This window comes from Theropithecus gelada, chromosome 14 (genome assembly GCF_003255815.1).
Source record: "Theropithecus gelada isolate Dixy chromosome 14, Tgel_1.0, whole genome shotgun sequence".
Taxonomy (NCBI): domain Eukaryota; kingdom Metazoa; phylum Chordata; class Mammalia; order Primates; family Cercopithecidae; genus Theropithecus; species Theropithecus gelada.
The window spans coordinates 20,339,633-20,362,025 of record NC_037682.1 but is presented as its reverse complement, the minus strand read 5'-3'; the positions used below and the strand labels follow the sequence as shown (position 1 = coordinate 20,362,025).

The window sequence follows — 22,393 nt, the reverse complement described above, 5'->3', positions numbered from 1 at the left end:
TCTTCTTCAAGGGCACTAATCCCATTCACGAGGGCTTTACCCTCATGACCTGATCACCCCTCAAAGGCCCCACTTCCTAATATCATAGCATTAGGGGTGAAAATTCCAACATATGAATTTGAGGGCACACATTCAATCCCTAATTCCCCTACAACAAAGCATTATCAACCCAAAATGTCATTAGGGCTGAAGTTGGGAAACCCAGATTTAGATGAAGTTCTATGACAGGTGGAACTCATCAGTGGTAATAGACTTCAGAACAGTGACTGCCTTTGGGGAGAATGAACTGGGAAGAGGCACGTGAGGGGTGTGGGTTACAGCCTGAGAGATACATATTTGTCAAAATTGATCAAGCTATAAACTTAAGATGTGTATATTTCACTGTATGCAAATTATATCACAATAAAAATAGAGATAAAGATAGATACATGTACACACACATGCACCTCTGAGTAACATGCTGAATTGGGCTTTCTGGGGTGGTTGAAGAATCTGTATGTTCAGCAAATTTGCTGAGAGATTCCTGCACACAACCGGCCCAGAACTTGGCTGTGGACCTGCATTTAGGATCCACTGGTCTCTAGACCAGTATTTCTCAAATTTTCTTTCCAAATAGCCTCGGAGGCAGAAGAAGGTGACACATACTCTAGGGAAGGGGAAGCAGTTGGGAGCAATTGGGGATCTTTCTCCAAATCTCCAATTCTATCTTACAGATTCATATGAGTCTTTGTATTTGATTCCATATGATTGTTTTAGTATTAAAATGTTTTAAATTACTACCAGCAAGGAAAATTTTCCTTTATTTCATGACTTCTAGGTCTGGTACCACACTCCTTCCACTCCCACTCAAATACACACACACACACACACACACACTCCCTAATGTCTGGACAAGCAGCATTAAGTCCGTTACATCAAGCTAGAAGAAACTGAGAGAAATCCTCATTTTGCTCATTTTGCCTCCAGGGAAGGACCAACTCCTGCAGGCTAAGTGGGAACAGCCTCACTATCCTTTGAAGATAGCTTAGAAGCTTATCAAAATTTCCCTTCCAACTGCAGAGAAAATTTCCCTGGAGAAAATATGGGGCGCAGCTCTTAAGCAATCCGAAGGTTTGATCTCCTCTGCCCATTCCTTCTGTAGAGGAAGGCACACCCAACCGATTGTGTCCTCACAGATACCGACAACTAACTGAACCTTCGTGGCTAGCCAGTCACTTATTAACAGACTTGTATTCATCAAGGAAGGTCAACTGCTAAACCTCAAGGCTGAACACAATAAAAGTTGATTTCTCACAGTCTGAAAAGGGCTGGTTATTTTCAAACTCAGGGTCCCAGCCTCTTCCACCTTGTGTCCAGCCTCTTCCACCTTGTGTCCCTGTTTACCTGTGCCCTGCACAGTTCAAATATAAACTCCCCAAATCCTCATAATAACCTTAGAGGAAGTACAAATATTGTCAACCCCATGTTACAGAGGAGGACACTGAGTCTGTAGAGCGCAGTTCTGTGCCAAAAGTCATGGCCCGCTAGGGGGCGGTAGAGGCTGCATTCAGACCCAGGCTGACTCGCCCCAGAATCCCCTGCGGAACCACCAGGCCTGGCTGCCTTCCCGCCACTTCAGCCACCACTTCCCATTTTTAGTGAGCCTTGACCACTCCTCCACGTTTCTGTGCCCCTAAGGCGGATGCCCAGGACGCCGCCTGGTCCCACCACCCACTACGCTGCCCCTGCATGCCCTTCAGTCAGGGAAACGGGACTGTCAGTGCCAGTTCCCATACTTTGACGTGCATCCGCTTCATTTGGGGAATGAAGATTCCCAGGCCCCCCAGAGGTTTGACTTGATGGGTTCTAGGTGGAGCCTAGGGACGCCTCACTTGGGAACACTCTGATTTGGGGGAGCCCCAAACATCCAGGTAGGGTAGACATAGACACCCCCTCTTTCATGGTAAGCTGCTCACAGGCACGGCCTGCTGTCTCAGAGTCCGCTCAGCTCCCCAGCCCCGCAACACTGATTTGCCTGGTAGGCCTCCGTCTCCTAGGAAGCTGCCAGTGCCAGGGCCCTCTACTTCTTGCTTGCTTCAAGAATTGTGAAGCCATGTGCCTTTGGGCAAATCCACAGTTATTTCTGGGAGTGGGAGAGTGGTGACACAGTTTAAGCTGCAAAGTGGAAATCCACCTTGAAGAGGAGGCTTGGCTTCCGGTCCAGGCGGCGGAGTGTTTCCATGGCGATCTTGCCCCTGTACCATCTTTTGTTATCCCTTCCAACACCTCCTCTCCTGTTTGTTCCGAGTCTGTGCCCCCAATCCTTTCTCAAATCCGCCTCCCTCAGAGCTCACCTCCTCCTATTCTTTCTCCTTTCTCCTTGTGGTCGTTTTGAAATCTAAAACAGCCCGTTTGTGGTTGGTCCAGGACACTCACTGCCTCCAGCCGGTACTTGATGTGACTTGATTGGAGATTTGTTGGTGGGTGAGCCCTGCTGGCAGCTGCCCCTCCCCACCTGGCCAGGATGAGACACAACGAGAATACCAGCCAGCCCTAATGTAAACCTTTTATCTGCTGTTTGTCATCATTCCATCATTCATTCGACAATGATTAAACCTCCCAATAATGGCCAGCTGCCCGAACAACACTGTCTGATCACTGTCCTTATGGAGTGGACATTTCCAGTGGGGTAGAGAGCAAGAAGCCAGGAGATCCCAAAAGCTGTTTCCCTTAGGAATAAGTGCTATCCAGACCAGGACACATGGTAATGAGGTCGGTTGCGGCGGGGGCGGGGTGGGGGGAGTTGTTTCTACTAAGAATTTGAGGGTCAGGGAAAGGTCCCTGAGCCAAAATTTGAAGAAAAAGAAAACCCATCATATGTAGCTTTACGATGTGTCAGATACAAGTCTAAGCATTTTACCCATTTGGTTTCATTTCAACTTCACAGCCTCGTGAGGAGGCATTATTGTCATCCCCACTTAGAGGAAGAAACTGAGGCACAGAAGGGTTAAGTCTGAAGTCACATGGTTAATAAGATGCAGAGCTGGGAATTGAACCCAGGCACACGACTGTGGAGCCCACAGGCTTTCCAGCTTGGCCCCATCCTTCCTTTCCCGGGAAGACACAATAGTCTGTTGTCATTCCCAGGTCTTGGATAGATATAAGGAGAAGCCAGTGGGGCTGGAGGATGTCCCATCTCTACCCTCCCAGCCTAGCCATTCACTCCATCAACCATCATTCAACATTGAGAGCCCTTTATAGGATAAAAGGCATGGCCAACACTGATCGCTACCCCGATGCATAGTCTGTATGTGTGTTGGTTGCGGGGAGTGGGGAGGAGGGGGGATTATTAGAGTAATAACTATGATGAAGAACAGTAAAACACCAGGCAGAGTCTGTAGGAGCAAACCAAGCTTTGCCTGGAGAAGGGGAGGGTGGTAGGCGCAGGAAGGGGAGAAGGGAGAGCTGTAGGAGGGTTCATAGAGACACTGACTTTGGGTTGGGTGCCCCTGAAGTCTGACAGGTAGAGAAATTAGAGAGGGGCATTCTGCCAAGATGGCAGAAGGAAAGTTTGCACCGTGCCCAGAGTGCAGTCAGTCCGCGGGTGCAACACAGCTAAAACCCAGTGAGAGGAGGGGGGTGAATGTTGCTGCAATCTCAACATTTCTGGCGGAAACTGAATTTAAAAACAGAATTTGTTTTTTAAAAAAAGAAAAAACTCCATGGGACTGGAAACTGCAAAATGGCAAGATCCTACCTAGAGATTTCCTTCTTGTAGGTGGCCCCTGCATTATTTCAGCAGTCACATCACAAAGCCCTTTAGGCCACCATCTCTGTAAACTTTCTGTGTAACAGATGCTCTGCAATGCACAACACAAACTTTACTGTATTTAATCTTCACACAACTATAGATAAGTGCCTAATATTTTCTCTATTCTATATACCCTAATATTAACAAATAAAAAAATAACCTAATTATTTTTACTACAGAGGAAGAAACTGAGGCTCAGGGAGATTGAAACATATCCAAGGTCACACAGCTAATATATGAAAACATTGGGCTTTGAACCTATGTCCACCCCAAAGCCAGTGCTACTAACCTGTATACTACACTGTGTGTGGTTTCTTGGGGCTGTGTCTCTGGATACCAACCACACAGTTAAAAATGGAAAAGTTTGAATCATTGCTTTCGCTTCTCTGGCAGGTGCCACATCATTAGGCTGGCGGCCCCATCCACTCCCTCTTTCCCCCACCAGTGGTCTGGTTGTTTTCATGAACTGCCTGGATGTTTACGCATCAGCTTTGGTATTGTTCTCGGTTCTGAATCTGGGTTTGACATTCTTTGTGCAGGAAATGTGTTTCATTTGTGCCCTGAACAAAGGCAATGTCAAGACTATGTTGTAATCTCATCAACACTCATCATAAACTATTGTATTTTAAAAGGTCAGTAATTTGGGCTTGAACACAGCCTTTTCACTTCAGCCACCCTGCCCTTATTTTCCCATCTCCAGTGGCCACAACAAGGCTGTCAGCAATGTCTTTCACCTCAGAGCACAGTCCCTGTGTCTTCCAAAATTTGACTTTGCTTTCCAAAATTTCCACTTCTGCCCCCTCTCCTGTCCCACTGTACTGGTTTACTAGGGACTCACATTTTTCCTGTTAAACTGAGTCCATGTATTGAAGGATCTCAGCACTGCATAACTGAAAACTTCTGTCAGATAGGAACACAATTGTTTCATATTGGTTCATTTGAATCCTTTAGACATTTTTTTCTTAGTTTCTATTTTGTGTTTCTAATTTAATGTTCTTTTCCCAAGACAGTAATTTTTGTATTAAAGGCTGAAAAGTTTGTTTATATGTCAGTTTCCTTGGCATTGAAATTAGGGTGTTCTTTCAGAGCAGCTACAGGATTACTTGATTCTATGGTGCTCAGACAATTGATGAAACCATTAACTAGGGCAACTGCCATAACCGTTATTGTGCCAATATATATTATAAGTAATAAAGTGCAAAAATTTGAGTTTGTACCCATTTAAAAATTGATTAACATATATTCAAGGTTATCCTTATAATAAGACCTCTTTCACACTTTTGCATTCTGATAAGCTTTTCTTAGCGGAAGAGAAAGGAGATAAATCTACAGAACCATCAAACCCATATGAATATCACCCATTAGAGGTGATGCAGTGTAGAAAAAAAGTGCAGGGAACCGCTAATCTAAGACATCCATCCACTTATATGCAGATACTTGAAAAGCACATCAGTCTCTAACCCAGAAGTTTAAAAACAGCCGAGTTGTAAAGTACAACTTCAAAACCAAGACAGAGGCTGTTTTAACTAGATTCTCCTTATGTTTTGGTTTTAAGTCAAACCGCTCCACATTATATTGCTGTCAAACAGAAATCAGAACAGACTTGTTGCCTGCCAATCATCTGTTCACCCACCCTACACACCATGGGAGATACATGAGTAAGTGAATAAGTCCCTGCCCTCAGAAAGTTTACCATCCCCTGGTAGAGACGAGATATTCCATAAAGGGGAAATACGAGGTGCTTATGCTACAATTCTCCTACCCTATGCTCATGGCAGATTCGGCTAATTGATTGAAGCATTCTTTCCTGCTGAGTTCAGACACAGGGTGTTTGTTCAGCTTCGGGCTCCAGGAAGCTACTATCCATTAATAGGAATTGATATGGAAGATGAAAGACATTTGCTATTCCTGATTCAAACTTATGAAAAGATAGATAAAAATAGAAGGCAGTCTTAAAAAGCTAAATACCTGGACTGTAGGCTACATAAGACCTAAGGAGGAACTCTTCATTGTTGATGTGATCAGAGATGGCTTCCTGGAGGAGGAGCTTCAATGCAGCATTCAGGGATGACTAACAATGAAAGAGAGAGAGAGAGGCTTCTGAAATAGGGAGGACAGCAGCAGTGTGCATCCAAAGGGGAGCATGCTTAGGACATGGTGAGTCAGCTGGAGAGGAAGGCTGGGGTTGGAGAAATGGAGTTGGAAAGCAATGGTGAGGCCAGGTCATAAAGGGCCTTGAATGCCAAGCAAAAGATCTTGAATTCTATCTTATAAACAATGGAGAACCTTCGACAGTTTGTGAGTAGGAGAATGACATGAGCAAAACTGTGTTTTCAGTAAATCAAACCAGCAGGTACATACAGGAGGGATGGACAGACGTGGAGGAAACTAAGTGAGAAAACCAGCTGGAGACACAGGGACACAGTGAAGGTAACCCAGTTTGGGGGAACCGTGTGCTGGGGAAAGGGAGGAATCCAAAAGTGAGAGCTGCCTCAAGAAAAATACACTTCAACTATAACTTCTCAGGCCTCCCTTTCCAAAAAAGACACACGCACACGTATGTTTATTGCAGTGCTGTTCACAATAGCAAAGACTTGGAACCAACCCAAATACCCATGAATGATAGACTGAATAAAGAATATGTGGCACATGTACACCATGGAATACTATGCAGCCATAAAAAAGGAATGAGATCATGTCCTTTGCAGGGACATGGATGAAGCTGAGAACCATCATTCTCAGCAAACTAACACAACAAAAGAAAACCAAACACTGCATGTTGTCACCCATAAGTGGAAGTTGAACAATGAGAACACGTGGACACAGGGAGGGGAACACACCAGGGCCTGTTGGGGGTGGGGTGGTTGGGGAGGGACAGCATCAGGAGAAATATCTAATGCAGATGATGGGTTGATGGGTGCAGCAAACCACTGTGGCATGTGTACACCTATGTAACAAACCTGCATGTCCTGCACATGTATCCCAGAACTTAAAGTATAACAAGAAAAAGAAAGAGAGAAAGAAAGAAAGAAAGAGAGAGAGAGAGAGACAGAAAGAAAGAAAGAAAGAAAGAAAGAAAGAAAGAAAGAAAGAAAGAAAGAAAGAAAGAAAGAAAGAAGAAAGAAAGAAGCAGAACCACTGTGTGTCACTGGATGTCTGCAGTCTCTGCCATGTTTGGGCAACAAATTGATTCTTCTGTGTGAATTTCATGACTAGTCAGGAGATGCATTTCAAGGGATGGCCATTAATGTGCTGCTTCTAACATTCTTCCTGCAGCTGACATTTTGGCAGATTCAAAGCCAGTCAGTATCATCCATAGATCTAGTTCTTCCTTCTTTTAAATGAGATGCAAACCTAATAGATTTCCTTCTGTATTACAAGAGCTGACAATCAAACAGTCTACAAAATGTCCCAAAATATGATCTGATCGTGGAAGGTCAGTGACATCAGAGTACCTGGCTCCAAATTACTATAAATGAGAACTATTTTTCCTCAGCTCACTCCAAGCTTTTTGAAATGAGAATAATAGCCCCAAAGCTTCCTACCCACAGGTGTGTCTGTTTGGCAAGCATATATTAAAGGCTTCAAGATGCACAAAGCATCAGGCTAGATGCTGAACCAAATGGGAAAATGAAAGTGGCTTCTAAACAATAGAACCTTGTGCAAATAAAGGGTGTTATCACTGTTGGTCCTGAGTTTTGCCAATTTCATTGGCATACTTCCTCTGCCTCACAGACTCTTCCTTTATTACTATTAATCATTAGGGTTGGTAATAATAGCTAACATGGTTTGAGTATGCTATCAATAAGGGTTTTTGCAGGAATAGATGGCACATTATAACTGGGTAATTGAGGAGATTTTCATAAAGCAGATATTTACAAATGTATGGAGGGTTAAGGAAAGCAACAAGGAGTGGCGAGTATGCAGGGGCTGGGAGAGCTGGGCACTGTTAACATCCCTAGGCCTGAAGGGGCAAGAATCAGGAGAGGTCACTGGAAACAGGACAGGGTGCTGAAGGGAAACAGCAGCCTGGCAGGATCTGACCCCTTCAGCTGAGGATGTAGCCACCCCCTGGGCACCTAGCAGGGAGGGGGCAGGGGTGATGAAGGCCCCTCACACTCCTCTTGTCCTCAGATCTCCTTTGGGCCAACTCCACCTGATGCAAAGCCAGAGGAGTTGGTCAATGCAGCCAATAGGTGGGGGCCTCCTGGGGCCAGGGTGTGGAGGGGGAGAAAACAGGGATAGGCTTGGAGCAGGGGGTGGGGAAGAAGTAGGTTTGGGGTTGAGAGGGGAGCATTCAGAGGGTTCTGGAGGCACAAGGAAATAACTTCCAGCCCAGCACTCACTATGTTCTGTGTATGACTGTGTGATGAACATCTCTCCCTCTAGAATATTAACTGCATGAGGTCAGGGACAGGTTCTGCCTTGTCACTGCACTGTCCCAAGGGCTAACTCAGTCCCTTGCACATAGCAGGTATGCAAGACATAGTTGTTGAATGAATAATCATCCTAGAAATGGAATGTTCATGTTCCCCTTTTCATTCTAACAGACACATTTCATTTATCACATCTGGAATACTCTTGATGAATTTTTCCTTTCCCGCATGGTGAGTAGACAAGTCATTGCTTTGGTAAAGGATAAATAAGAAAATAATCCACAGATTCTTAAAAATATCCTTTGAGCAACGGCAGGTGCTGAATCCGTTGGGTGCTTTCATACATGTCATCTTATTCATTCTTCCATATGACCTTAGAGAACCTTGTAGAATCCCTGTTTCATGTTTGAGTAAAGTGGGATTCAGAATGGCCGTGGTGATTTGGCTAGGAAATGGTGGAGTCTGAAATCAAATTCAGGTTTTTGAGTCTCATTTGATTCCTATTTTAGCTCAGCATCTTGATTATAAAAATGAACATTTTCATTCTGAGTTAATTTTTTCTTTTGAGTGGTCTCAAAGATTGTTACCTAAAATTAATTCCAGTGGGTACCCAAAATCAAATGCAAGGCTACAACATGGTGGGATTAGGCTAGGCACCTAACCTCGCATTCATTCCTTTCTGTTCTTTGTCTCTACGTGTTTTGTATGGAGGCTGTTGTGCAAAGGGTGATAGTCATGTTGCCACTTAAAGAATCTGCTCCATTTGTTAGTAAGAGACGAGATCATTAGATGACGCACTTGCAAAGAATGTGCAAAGAAGCCCTCCAAATCATGCGAATATTTTCTCTGCATGTCACATCACTGCCTTCACTGTATTTCTCTCTGGTATCTTCCCCTTTCCTCTATGTGAAGTGACTGCTGGAAATGAAAGTGTATTTTAAGATGCTTGGCGATATGCTCTGAGAAGTGGAGTGCAGGGGGGATTCAGAAATGCAGAATAAGCTTAAAGCTAACAGAAGATATTCTACACGCGCAGCTGTTTCAATCAACTCTTCTAGTTGCCCTACCAAACTGCTTTTACCCAACCTTATCTGCATCTTCAAACACCATCTTTTCCAAAACATCCTTCTTAACTCTATTTGAAAAGCAAAGTCTTTGCAATCCTGCCTCAATAAACTACAGCCTTTACCTCATGCCGTTCTTACCAGCAAGTCCAACCTGTGTGGTTTATAATGCTCTTCCAAATAAAACGTCTCCCTGGGTATTACCTCATTGGCCTGGCAGCTGAAGATTTTAAAAACTCTCTCTAACGTTAGCCAGATGAACAGAGACCTGAAGGGAGAGAAACCTGTACAAAGTGAAGCTGCCACATGCTTCCTGCTGGTATTGATTTCTTGATATGTCACGAAAGGCAAGCACAGAGATCCTTCGGTGAACTCAGCATCCTCTCCTGCTTCTCTGTGCCTGTGGTTTTTATTTTGGCTACAAGCAGAGGTGTCAGCCCCATGGATCCTTGCCTTCTCATTTGTCTACCCATCCATTCATCAATGTATTTAGTCATTCAACATGTCTCCTCATTTCTCTTTGCTATACGCTAAGTCCTGCTCAACTTTCCATGAGGGAAAAGCATGTCTTTGACTTAATGAGTGGAGGTGGGGGCAGGGAGAGGAATCAATGAAATACATCAAAATACTCTAAGGTCTATGCCAGATGGACTGACTCAATTTCACAGAATTCTCACAGGACCCCCTCCCGTTTATGCTTGTTTTCATTCATATTCATATATACAACTCCTCCTCATTATTTGACTCTGATCTGTTCCTAAAAACACGCTGATTAGCAGATTTCAGAAAGCAGGCACTGGTTCTCCATTATTTTAATGGGAAAAATTATAACGCATTCCAGGTCCACCCCAAAACCACAATCAGCTTCCCCAAATAGCACTGTACCATTCTTAAGCAGTGTGTAAAATTCTCCCGGGACTTTTCTATAACATAAGGCAATTAAAGCATCCTTCATCTAATGAATTGGGACCCATTGAACGCCTCCTGAAGGTTTGTTGTGTGGGCAGCAACTGGCCCTGGAGAGGGGCAAGGCTCCTCCAGGCATCGCACTGGCCTGGCAGTGTTGATACATAAGGAAATGTTAAAAGACACTAAATACTGCCTCAATTAGACGGGGTTTGCAGGGCCCAGGTATCAGCGTGAATTTGAGTGAGACCCATGAGGGACTAAAGCTTGGGGGAACAACAGAATGGGAAAGATGAGAATAATAACATATTTGACAGACAGAGCAGCAGGTGCAAACTTGCTGGAAGAACAGGGCAGCCAGGACTACTGCACACACACTCTATTTTTCTCACGAGACTCATGAACAATGAAATGTTTTTACGGGTTGGCCATGTGGACTCATTTTAATGGTCGCTCAATACAGACAGCAAATGTTTGTTAAAAACTTGCCAGCTACTGTGATTTTGGATACATACCCAAAGGATTATAAATCATTCTACTATAAAGACACATGCACACGTATATTTGTTGTAGCACTGTTCACAATAGTAAAGACTTGGAACTAACTCAAATGCCCAGCAATGATAGACTGGATAAAGAAAATGTGGCACATATACACCATGGAATACTATGCAGCCATAAAAAAGGATGAGTTCATGTCCTTTGCAGGGACATGGATGAAGCTGGAAACCATCATTCTCAGCAAACTAACACAGGAACAGAAAACCAAACACCACATGTTCTCTCTCATAAGTGGGAGTTGAACAATGAAAATACATGGACACAAGAAGGGGAACATTATACACCGAAGCCTGTCAGAAGGGTGGGGGGCTAGGGGAGGGATAGCATTAGGAGAAATACCCAATGTAGATGACAGGTTGATGGGTGCAGCAAACCATCACGGCGCATGCATATCTATGTAACAAACCTGCACGTTCTGCACATGTATCCCAGAACTTAAAGTATAATACAATTTTTTAAAAAAACACTTGCCAGCTACTGATGAATATTGTAAAAATGAGAATTTGGGTTTTTCTTTTAGATGTTAAAAGCTCAGAAAATACCACAAAGAGATACTACTTAGCATCCACTAGGATGACTTTAAAAAATAAATAAATAAAATAAAGAATACCAACTGCTGGCAAGGAGGTGGAGAAATGAGAACTGTCATACATTGCTGGTGGAGATTAAAATGGTGCAGTTGCTGTGGAAAGCAGTTTAGCGGTTCCTCAAAATGTTAAATATAGAATTACCATATGACCCAGCAATCCCACTCCTAGGTATATACTTGAAAGAATTGAAAACAGGTACTGAAATATTTGTACAGGAATGTACTTAGCAGCACTATTCACAATGGCCAAAAGGTAGAATCAATCCAAATGTCCATCAACGGGTGAATGGATAAACAAAATTACATGTGTCCATACAACAGAATATTTTTCAGCCATAAAAAGAAATAAAGTACTAATACATGCTATGATATGGATGGACCTGGAAAACATGATGCTAAGTGAAAGAAGCCAGTCACAAAAGATCACATATCATATGATTTTATTTATATGAAGTGTCCAGAATAAGCAAATCCATAAAGACAGAAAACAGATTGGAGGAGGGAGGAATAGTGATTATTTGAAGGATGAAGGGTTTTCTTCTGAGGTGAGGAAAATGTTTTAGAACTAGGTGGAGGTAGTGGCTGCACAACAATGTAAATGTACTAAATGGCATTGATCCTACACTTTAAAGTGATTAATATCGTGTGAATTTCACCTGAATAAAAAAAGCTTTGAAAATAATGGTAACCTTCACATTATCAGTACATAGCTCAATGCCCCTCCTGGAGACATTAATAAATGTTTGATTTATGCATGCATGAACGAATTCATGAATAAATGAATTTGTCCATGGTCTCCAATGCCCTGCTCATCCAGGCCCCTGCCTATTTCCCCAGCTTCATTGTTCACTAGGATCTCCCTTGCTCTCTGCTCTTCAGCCACACTGGCTTTTCCCCAGGCTCTCGTAAATGTTAGGCTTCCTCCTGCCACAGGACCTTTGCACAGGCTCATTTCTCTGTGTGGAGCCCCCAACATCCTTCCCTTTTGCCCTGGTTAAGATCTTCTCCCACTGTAGCTCTCAGTTTGGCCATCACTCTCTAGGAAAGCTTTCATCTTGTAAGGTGCTCTCGTAAAAGCTCTTCATCTTTCACTTACAAAGCACCAGAACCTTCTGTTGAGGTCATCTACCACCAGCACACATTTTCATTTATTTTCCCTCTTCTTCTATAAACTCTGGTTTTACCCATTATACCATAAGTTTTGTGAGGGCTGAAGATGGGTCACTGTGTCATTGGGAAGAGGGGAGTTACCACTGTATTCTCACCTCCCAGCACAGCACCTGGCACATAGTTGCTTAATAAACACAACCAAGGAAGAAAAAGAGGGAGGAACACACCTTTTTCACCTGTTTTCCTTTATAACTGTATTAGTTCCATTATTTCTTATCAAATAAGTTATAGGGGGCCCTTTGTGTACATGTGTGTTGATTCTGATACATACGTATAGAATCTCTTAGTTCTTAAAACTTGTTTCTATGAAGCTGTTCTCCATCCTCAGAGCAGACTTTCCCATTGTTTCTTAGCAAGAAATAAGCTCTGGGAGTACTGAATACAGTAAGAAGAAGGTGGAAGCAGGAGGTGAACTGCTGCTGGTTATTGGGAGATTGTAGGTCAGTGTGGACAACAAAGGGACTGTCTCCACATACTCGGATTGCTCTCGTAGGTCTTTGATCCTGGAATGGTTGTGTCTTATTTTTTCTCCTCTTTATCTTCTGGGTCTGATGCTTCCCTCTCCTGCTGGTCTCTTCTCTTCCTTCTGCCTTTGCTTGGACCCCTTTTGGTTTGTCTTTCAGGTGTTTCCTTCATCATGATCCAAAGGCCTCTCTATCCCTCCTCCTATGCCCCAGGTACCTCCTCATAACTTGGCTAGTATCTGAAAATCTGGAAAGGATGCAGCACTGTTTTCTCCTGGAATTAACAAAAGGTGCTAGTGAATTGTCAATTCCATGAAGAGAAGAGCCATGTATCTGAATTATCTACAAACTGTACCCAAACAAGGAACTAGGGGAGGAAGGGAGATGGGACAGGTCAGATCTGTCACTGGAAAAAAGACTGAGGGACACAGGCTTAGGGGTCCACATGTGAGTGCTTTGAAGAGTATTTCCAGCGGGTCTGTGCTCTTCTCCCTGAAAGAATCTATGCTGATTTCTTGATGAAAAATTCATACTGTCTTCCACGTTGCTAAGCAACCAGCCCAAACATGTTTACTGTGTAAAATCTATGTGGAGGGCCCTGGGTTGCACCCAATGCCTGAAGTGTGATGGCGGCAGCAAAGCAATCCAAAGCACTGGGAAAGGTTTCTGAAGTTGACCCTCAAAGATGCGTATTTATAGACACTTTTATGCCGTATCTGGGGAAACACAATGGCTCGAATAAAATTTTGACTACTTTTTTTCTGCTAATATCGAGCATAGTAGTCAAAAGTGTGCACGCTGAAGCCAAATTTTGTAAATTTGATTCCCAGCTCTCCCACTGAATACGTACTTAAGCTTTCTGTGTTTTACTTTTCTTCTCTAAAATGAAAAATAAAACTTATGTATATTTCATAGGGTTATTGTGATAATTAAAATTAATATGGTTATGGCCAGGTGCAGTGGATCGCACCTGTAATTCTAGCACTTTAGGAGTCCAAGTCAGGAGGATGGCCTGAGCCCAGGAGTACAAGAACAGCCTGGGCAACATAGTGAGAACCCCTCTCTAAAAAAATAAATTTAAAAGAAGTTAGCCAGGTATGGTGGCACATGACTGTATTCCCAGCTACTTGGGAGGCTGAGGTGGGAAGATCACTTGAGCTCAGAAGATCAAAGCAGCAGTGAGCCATGACCATGCCACTGCACTCCAGTCTGGGTGGCAAAGTGAGACTCTGTCTCAAAAAACATTTTAATATGGTTAAAATGCTTAGAACAGTGACTGGCACATATAAAGAACTTGATAAATGTTAGTTATTCTATCATTGTTATTTATTACTCTATGGAAATACTTTGTTGTGGTGGTGGTGGTTTATACGAATGGGTGAGTTCACCAGGCAAGAGTATTTTCAGCTATTACTATTTTCAGCTAATAGTAAGCTAGAAAATGAGTCCTTTAAAAGTCTGAGAATCCATGGAGGTCAGACCTTACAGCCTTCCAGAGTTGAATCAGTTCCAGGAGTGGGGTTAGCAATACATGGGGCATCCTAGCATCATTAAGGTACAGGGGAGAGTTCAGAAGAACAACCAACCTGCACTGCAGAAAGCTCTATTTTAGGCTGAAGAGGGGAATAATACCCCCCACCCCGGGTTTCCCATGGCACCTTGTGCTTCCCCGATCATGGCAATTGCTTGTTTTATTGTCTGTCTCCCCATTTATCTAGAAGAGCATATATCTGTCTTTCCATTGCCATATCCCAAGGCCTAGCATGTGCTCATTAATCTTTGATGAATGAACTATTTAACTAATGAAATGCAGCATCTGTCCATCCTCACTCTTATATGTGTGAATTGAAACAACCAATCAGAGAAGGTGTTGCTTTAGAGGACTAAGGAGGAGGAGAAGAGGTGGGAGGCCTAATAGGGCTACACTGATGGTCTTAAGGTCCCAATCCCAAGGGGGAATCCTTTATGCAGCACACAGGAGGTGGCCATGGGAGAAACAGCAGAAAGCAAACAGGGCCAAAGAAGCAGTTTATAAAAAAACCACAAAAAGGAGGCTCATGTCTCTTGACTATGGCCCCAAAGTCCTCCTGGCAATAAAAATACTGGCCTGGTACTCAATTAATGTTCACAAACATGTCACAATATGACACTTTTTAATAAAAACTTTACTGATGTATAACTGCAGGCAGAAAAGTACATAAATCATAAATGTAGAGCTGGATGCATCTTCACAAAGTAAACACACCTCTGTAACCAGGACCCACGTCAAGAGGCAGAGCATGAACAAAAGCCCAGAAGCTCTCCCACCCAGCTGCAGTAATTTCCTGTGCCCCGGGGTAACACCATAAATAAACTGCGCTGGCTTCAAATCCTGTGTCAATGGAGCCCTAACAGTATGTACTCCTTTGTGTCTTCCCTCTCTTATTCAGTGTTAGGTTACAAGATAATGATTTAATTCAAAACACTGCCATGTGCTCAGCATCATACCAGACATTGTCAAGAATACAAGGAAAATTAAGGAAAAATTATCTGATCTTAAGGAGAAGACTCCACCACACATATATTGTTTGATAGAAATTCAGGCTGGGAGTGGTGGCTCACGCCTGTAACCCTAGCACTTTGAGAGGCCGAGGTGGGTGGATCACCTGAGGTCAGGAGTTCGAGACCAGCCTGGCCAACATGGTGAAACCCCATCTCTACTAAAAATACAAAAGATTAGCCAGGCGTGGTGGTGGGCGCCTGTAATCGCAGCAACTTGGAAGGCTGAAGCAAGAGAATTGCTGAACCCAGGAGGCAGAGGTTGCAGTGAGCCGAGATTGTACCATTGCACTCCATTCTGGACAACAGAGCAAGACTCTGTCTCAAAAAGAAAAAAAGAAAAGAAAAGAAAAGAAAAGAAAAGAAAAGAAAAGAAAGAAAGAAAGAAAGAAAGAAAGAAAGAAAGAAAGAAAGAAAGAAAGAAAGAAAGAAAGAAAGGAAAGAAAGAAAGAAAGTCAACACTTATTTATATTATTTTGTAAAACCTTAGAACTAATCTACTAGGGTTCCACTGAAAGCCACTTCAGTGATCCTGACTCTGCTGGAAAGAGGATGGAATTGTAGAGTTTGGTCACATGTGACAGTGGGTGACTGGGGACATGGATAGAAGGGACCTGGGGACCAGACGCAGTGGCTTACACCTGTAACCCCAGCACTTTGGGAGGCCGAGGTGGGCAGATTACATGAGCTCAGGAATTTGAGACCAGCCTAACCAACATGGCAAAGCCTCGCCTCTACTAAAAATACAAAAAATTTGCCAGGCATTGTGGCGCACACCTATAATCTCAGCTGCTCAGGAGGCTGAGGCAGGAGAATCGCTTGAGCCCAGGAGGTAAAGGTTGCAGTGAGCTGAGATCATGCCACTGTACTCCAGCCTGGGCGACAGAGTGAGACTCCATCTCAAAAAAAAAAAAAAAAAGGTGTGGGAACTCCTGCTGAGGGCCAAGCAATTTCAATAAAGCCTTTGGCCACGTGTTAGCTTCAAAGGGACAGCACTGGGGTCACCCAGGGGACCTCTCTGGCATTTGAAAAGATTCACTTAAGTGCACAGCAAGGTAGCCATCATGTTGGGAGAAAACTAGGCCACAAAAAGGAAGGCTTCCCGAAAACAGGACGCGTGTGCCTGCCAAGTGGTAGAGGTACAGGACTGAGCCATGGGGCAAGGGGAAAAGAGCAGTTCTCCTTGCTTGCTCCCAAGTTCTTTAGGTTGGGTGAAAGGAGGACTTCCTATGAAAGGACCCAGAAGTGGGCTGAGTGGCAGCCTGTGTGGACAAGGGTGATGAGGAAATTCAGAGGCAGGAACCCATGGGTCTGGCCACTGCTCACTAATAGATTCAGAAGTAATGGTGAAGGAGAAACCAATATTCTCGCTTTGCCCCCTGGCTCTGTCTCCTTGCTCAAGCTGCCAGGTCACTGCCTAATGATCAAGCCTCTAGAGCTAGGCTGATGACAGAGAGGTCCCAGGTGACCTGCCAGGCCAGGAGTGGGTGGCATAGTAAAACTGAATTCCTTGCATGCCCGGAAGGGTAGCACATGAGTGAGAGTGAGGCACTGTCTAAGAAGGCAGGATAAAGGATACAGAGTGTGTATTTCAGAAAAGCAAAGAACTGTGACTTGAAACCAGCTGGAAGCATGAGAGGATATGCATGGCCGAGGGCTGCCTAGGGACACTTCCTCTGAATTGCTGGAAAAAGCAGAAAATAAAAGACACAGGGCTGCAAAGGACTGCCTAATAAAACCAAATTGTGAAGTAGCTATATGTTTGCTTCTTTATTAATTCATTAAATAACAGAGTCTAGCAGGAGATTTAATAAGTACCATAATTTAGAATGAGAGATGAGCGTAAATCTAATGTGAACCATCTGCAACAGCTGTAATGTACAACCAAGGTATCTGTGATTTCCCTTGGGGACAAAGTCACAGGTATGGATGATATACTATGGTTCTCACTGCTATTTCTACTTACAGAAAATACTGTTTCAGTTAGAGGTAAGTGAAAATAATGATGTCATTTTTTTTCCTATCCAAGACCATGAACCTTTTAATGCTATCTACAGACTGAGGTTTGTGGACCCAGAATAAGAACCCCTGGGGGCCAAGCACAGTGCTTCATGCCTGTAACACTAATAGTTTGAGAGGCTGAGGCAGTCAAATTGCTTGAACCCAGGAGTTTGAGACCAGCCTAGGCAACATGGTGAGACCTTGTCTCTACAAAACATACAAAAAAATTAGCCAGGCATGGTGGCACGTGCCTGTATTCCCAGCTACATGGGAGGCTGAGGTGGGAGGATCACCTGAGCCCAGGAAGTTGAGACCTCAGTGAGCCTTGATCACACCACTGCACTCCAGCCTGGGTGATGGAGTCAGACCCCATGTAAAAAATAAACAAAACCCCTGGGAAAACTCCAAATTTCTTTTCAAAATCACTACAAACTTTCAACTTCATTCAGCCATTCAGGGTCAGAAATCAGATTTCTAGGAATGGCCTCCAAATCCAAAGAACTTTTCCAGCAGCCACAACTTACAAGTTACAGAGACACGGGCTATTAGACCTTGGACACCTCTGTTGGGATTATAGTAATCTAGACCCCTATTTTCCAGCCCCCATATCTTCTTTCCTCAAGGAACATCCTCAGAGAGCTTCCCTGGCTCTTGCCCTCCTCGTCAACAGGTGCCAAGTACATCACCCTCCTGTAATCTGCCACCCCTAACGCCACCTTCTTTACTTGCTTTGAAATGTCAATTGGTTGTCTTTTCTCAATTTACTGCATCTGGGCCAGTGGCTGAATGAATCTGAGAAGAATGGCAACCAAGTCATTGTGAGATCTCAGGTTCAACACATTCACACCCATAAATTCAGCCCCAAGTTGCCCACATCTTTGTCACTGAGGGAACCAGATAAGGGAATGTGGATGGGCAGGTATCATGTATCAACAAATATTTACTGTGCCCCTACTAGCTCACACTTGGTTACAAAGACATGGTGACTGCATCCATATTTGAAGATGAGAATCCCCACTGGATGGTCTGTGAGGTGACTTTATTCATTCACAATTTCTTATTGGACACCTACTAGTTTCCAGGCACTGAGTGGGTGCTGGGAATAAATATTACATCAATAAGTGAATATGAAAGATTGCATCCTAGTGTAAAGAATGCCATAGAAGGATTTGGAAAGAACAGTATAGGAGAGGATAACAGGAAGCGGGTGTTTTGTTTCATGTGTCAGTGGGCAAAATCCTCCCTAAGACTTTAAATGGAAAAAGACCTGAAGAATGAGAAGGAGTCATTTATATGAAAGGGCAGAGAAAAATGAAGGAGCAGAAAAGGACTTGGTGTTTTAAAAGAATAATCATAAATCCAGGGAGGCCAAGACTGCTGATGAAGAAAGAAACTGGCCTGAGCTTGGCTGGAGAGGCAGGCACCTTCCATGTCAAAGCAGGTGAGTGGGTGGAGAGGAGTGGCTAATAGCGTGGCCTCCAGAATCAGACAAGCTCAGCTAGAGTCTGGCTCTAAAACTTCTCTAGTTGTGCAGTTCTAGGCAAGTCGGTTACCTTCTCTAAGCCTCAGTTTCCTCATCTTTAAGTTAGGATAATTCTATGGCTCCCTCACTGGGTCAAGAAACGCACTAATTAGTGTAAAGCACTCTGAACAGTGCGCCTGGCACAGAGTGTATGCTATGTCATGGTTTGCTATGACCTCTTCCAAGCTCAGTGAGAACTTGTGGAGGATTTGAAGCAGGGGAGAGACACAGCCTGGTTTGTCTTTAACAGATGATCAGCTGTTCTGTGGGCTACTGGTCATCAATAAGACAAAGCACTGGAAGAGACCCTAGAGGTCATTTACACCAACTACTTTCCCAGTGGTTCTCTCTGGGAAGGGGAGGGGACGGTGCCTGGAGAGACGTCACTGAAAGGCAGAAGAGTGGCAGTTCCTCAAGTGTGTTGGGCAGGAAAGAAGGTTGAGAGGCGGCCGGCCACGACTTCTGGAGAAGGGCTCCCAACCCCTGGCCAGTGGAAAGCCCACTATTCCCATTTCCAGATTGCCCCAAGTCCCACATTCTGCTGTGCAGCCGGCTCCTATTTAGCCACTGTCAATGTCACTATTCTTGGATTATAAGTGCCTCAAGGACAGCAGCCATTTCCTTTCCACTCTCACTGTACAGTGACTGACACAGGCCCCACACAACTGGGTCCTCTGAGCTTTTGAATTATTGATTGGAAAAAGGAAGATGGAGTCACAGCATTTTAATGCCACTCCCGGAACCTAGAGGGATCTAGAGGGTCTTTAGGAGGTCCTTCAAGTCATGCCCCTGCCCCAGGCCCATCCTTCAAATCACTCTAGCAAGACTCTTTGCCTCCTGGTTCTCCAGAGAACATTCTGCACTCTGCACTTTGGAAATGCATCCTGGAGGTCACAGCCTATGCAGGGAAATCCTTCCAAACCGCTTCCCCAGACCCCTTCTGTTGCTCTTTACAATGGGAGCACGGGCTATTTCCTGCACGAAGGAGCTCTGGCCATGAGCAAATGCATGGGATAAAAGCCCTCCTGTCTCCAGGGACATCTGCAGAGACATCTGCAGAGACATTTTGGGGGAGGCCATAGCAACCCCCTCTGACTGACCGGAGCTCAAAGCTGCTAGGGGGTGGGGAAGAGTCCTTCAGGCTCCTCCGGGATTCAGCTCTCCAGACCCCTCTAGCTCCTCAGCTCCTGCGGGACCGCAGCCACCTCCCGTCTGGCTTTCCAGGCATTACCTCTTCTCAGCTCTGGCAGGGCTTGCCCTACGCTGGCTCCACAACCACCATCCCCCTCCCTCTCACAGACCCCAGTCTTCGTCCCCATTCTGCAAGTTCCTCATTCTCTGGTTCCATTCAGGGTCTTCCCTAACCCTGGCGATTCCCCTCCCAGCCTCCCTCTCTTCTTACCCTTCCCAGCCCTAATTCTTATCCAGGTCCCTTTTCCTGTCCCCTCCCTTTAGCGCTCGCTGCTGGCCCCCATTCTTCTCTCAGTCCCCACAAGCCCCCCTACCCCCCCTCCGCTTCCTAATTCTCCTTCACCTCTCCCCCATCCCCCAGCCTCCCCTATCCCCCTGCCTTTTTGACTCCTTTACCTGTCCTCCAGCGCGTTTGCTGTCCCCTCTCCCCGCCAAGCTTTGTCGCGCAAAGATCCATGACCGTCCCCCACCCCATTTCCCCCTCTGCAGCTGCCCGGCGACCCCACCTCTCCTCTGGAGGGCCCGCGCGCCGCCCCCGCTCACCTGTTGTGCAGACCCGAGCAAGCTGGGCTTCGCCTTCTCCGGGTCGGGGTCCTGGTCCCGCGGCAGCAGCCCCTTCTTGGGGTGCATGTGCCGACACAAGCAGGTGACCCCGCACAGCGCGAGGATGCTGGTGGCCGTGCCCAGCGTGGCGCCCAGCGCGATCACAGGCACCGACAGCACCATGGTGCCCGCTCCCCCAGCTGGGCTGGGTCCCGCCGCCGTGCACCTTCCCCGGGCCGGGCCCGCCTCCAGGCAGCTCCCGGGATCCGGGCGAGCCAGCAGCTCTCCCGCCGCCAGAGGGGCGGGGACGGAGGGAGGGAGGATGGCTGCGAGGACGTCAGAGGAGGCTGGACCCGGAGCCACGTCAACCGGCACCCCCCTTCTCGCCAACACGTGACCGGACCCCCACCCCAACAGGAGCCGGAGCCTTCCAGGTGGAAGGAGCCTTGGGGTTGTTTCAGGCCATTCTTAAAGCTTTGTGTACAACAGGGGACAACTGGGCCCAAGATGTGTTGGAGCCTGTGGAGGCCACACTGTGTTAGTGGACAAACCTGGGCTCCAACCATATCTGCCACTCTAGGAGTCACTTTCCCAGACTACTAGCTCCTTGCTCACCCTTCTACCCCAGCGGCTGGCCAAGCTGGCTGTAAAATTGGGTCCTCCCAGAGTTTTTTCAAACACAAAGCTGGATATTTCCCAGCTCCTCAACCTGGGAGATGGTTCTTACAGGGAAAAGGAACAGGCCACAGATAGAGGGAACCAATGGGATGTCTGGGTTGAGGCTGTACCTGTGACCTGCTGAAGATGGATAATACAGCTGCATCCCCTTAGGGCTGCCCAAGAGTTCACCTTTATTACCTAATTTAATCACCAGGTATTCTCATCTTTATATATAGATGAGAAAGCTGAGGCTCAGAAGAGAGGTGCACAGGTAGAAAAATCATCACCCTGAACCCAGGTTTATGCTTGCAGATTCCAAGTCTAAACTCAAAAGGACTTGTCTTAGGAGGATAAAGAAGATAAAATGCAGCAGCTTGGAGCACACACTTGATTCAGAGAGGGTGAGCATAAAAGTATGCTTAGAACAAGGGGAAATTAGAATTCCAGGCTTAAGGACTGTCTTACCTCAAGAAAACAGTGACTTTTTAGTGCTTTTCATTATATGCAGTGTTGAATTTAATTCAGCAGATATCTGCTGTGGGTTGGCTGTGCTCTAGGCGTGCTGGGCATGTGTGAAAAGGGTTGTAGGTGATTTCATCCACAATAGAGCTTTCACATTCTATGAGCCAATGTCTCCTAAATCTATAGCCTCTCCAGCCAGACCTTTTCTTCTGAGCTGTAGCTGTGACCACCACCTGGAACCCACCCATCCTCCAGTTTTTCAGCTATCTACACTTGCGTAAAAACCCACTCATGACTTACTGGCTTAGACCAGTTATTTTGTTACTTGTCATGATTTCGTGGGTTGGCTGGGCTCAGTTGGGTGGTTTTCCTGCTCAACATGTTGTCTTCTGGGACTGCAGTCATCTAGGGGTTCAGTTGGACTGGAACATCAGCTCTCCAGACACCATTGCAGATAGTGCAATGGTGAACTCCCAGGGTGAGCAGTAGGTGCTGGCTGCCACTGGGATCACAATGGGGCTGTCAACTGGTGCATTTTGATTCTCCTCTATGTCAC

General features: G+C 45.3%; 1 protein-coding gene across 2 annotated transcripts in view; it reads right to left on the bottom strand.

Moving 5' to 3' along the window:
- The window catches only part of SYT13 (synaptotagmin 13), a 43,679-nt gene extending 22,661 nt beyond the window's left edge, over nt 1-21,018 (bottom strand). Inside the window, exons 1-2 of one of the 2 annotated variants that reach the window (XM_025357046.1) lie at nt 20,716-20,758; nt 3,737-3,839 (exon numbers count right to left, since the gene is read on the bottom strand). Coding sequence is in view for 1 of the 2 variants with exons in the window: in XM_025357045.1 (XP_025212830.1) it covers nt 20,716-20,898 (183 nt within the window). In the remaining variant the exon portion in view is untranslated. Of the gene's footprint in view, nt 1-3,736; nt 3,840-20,715 lie in introns of both variants that reach the window. The other variant, XM_025357045.1, reaches the window with a different exon arrangement.
- Nucleotides 21,019-22,393: the final 1,375 nt, after the last annotated feature.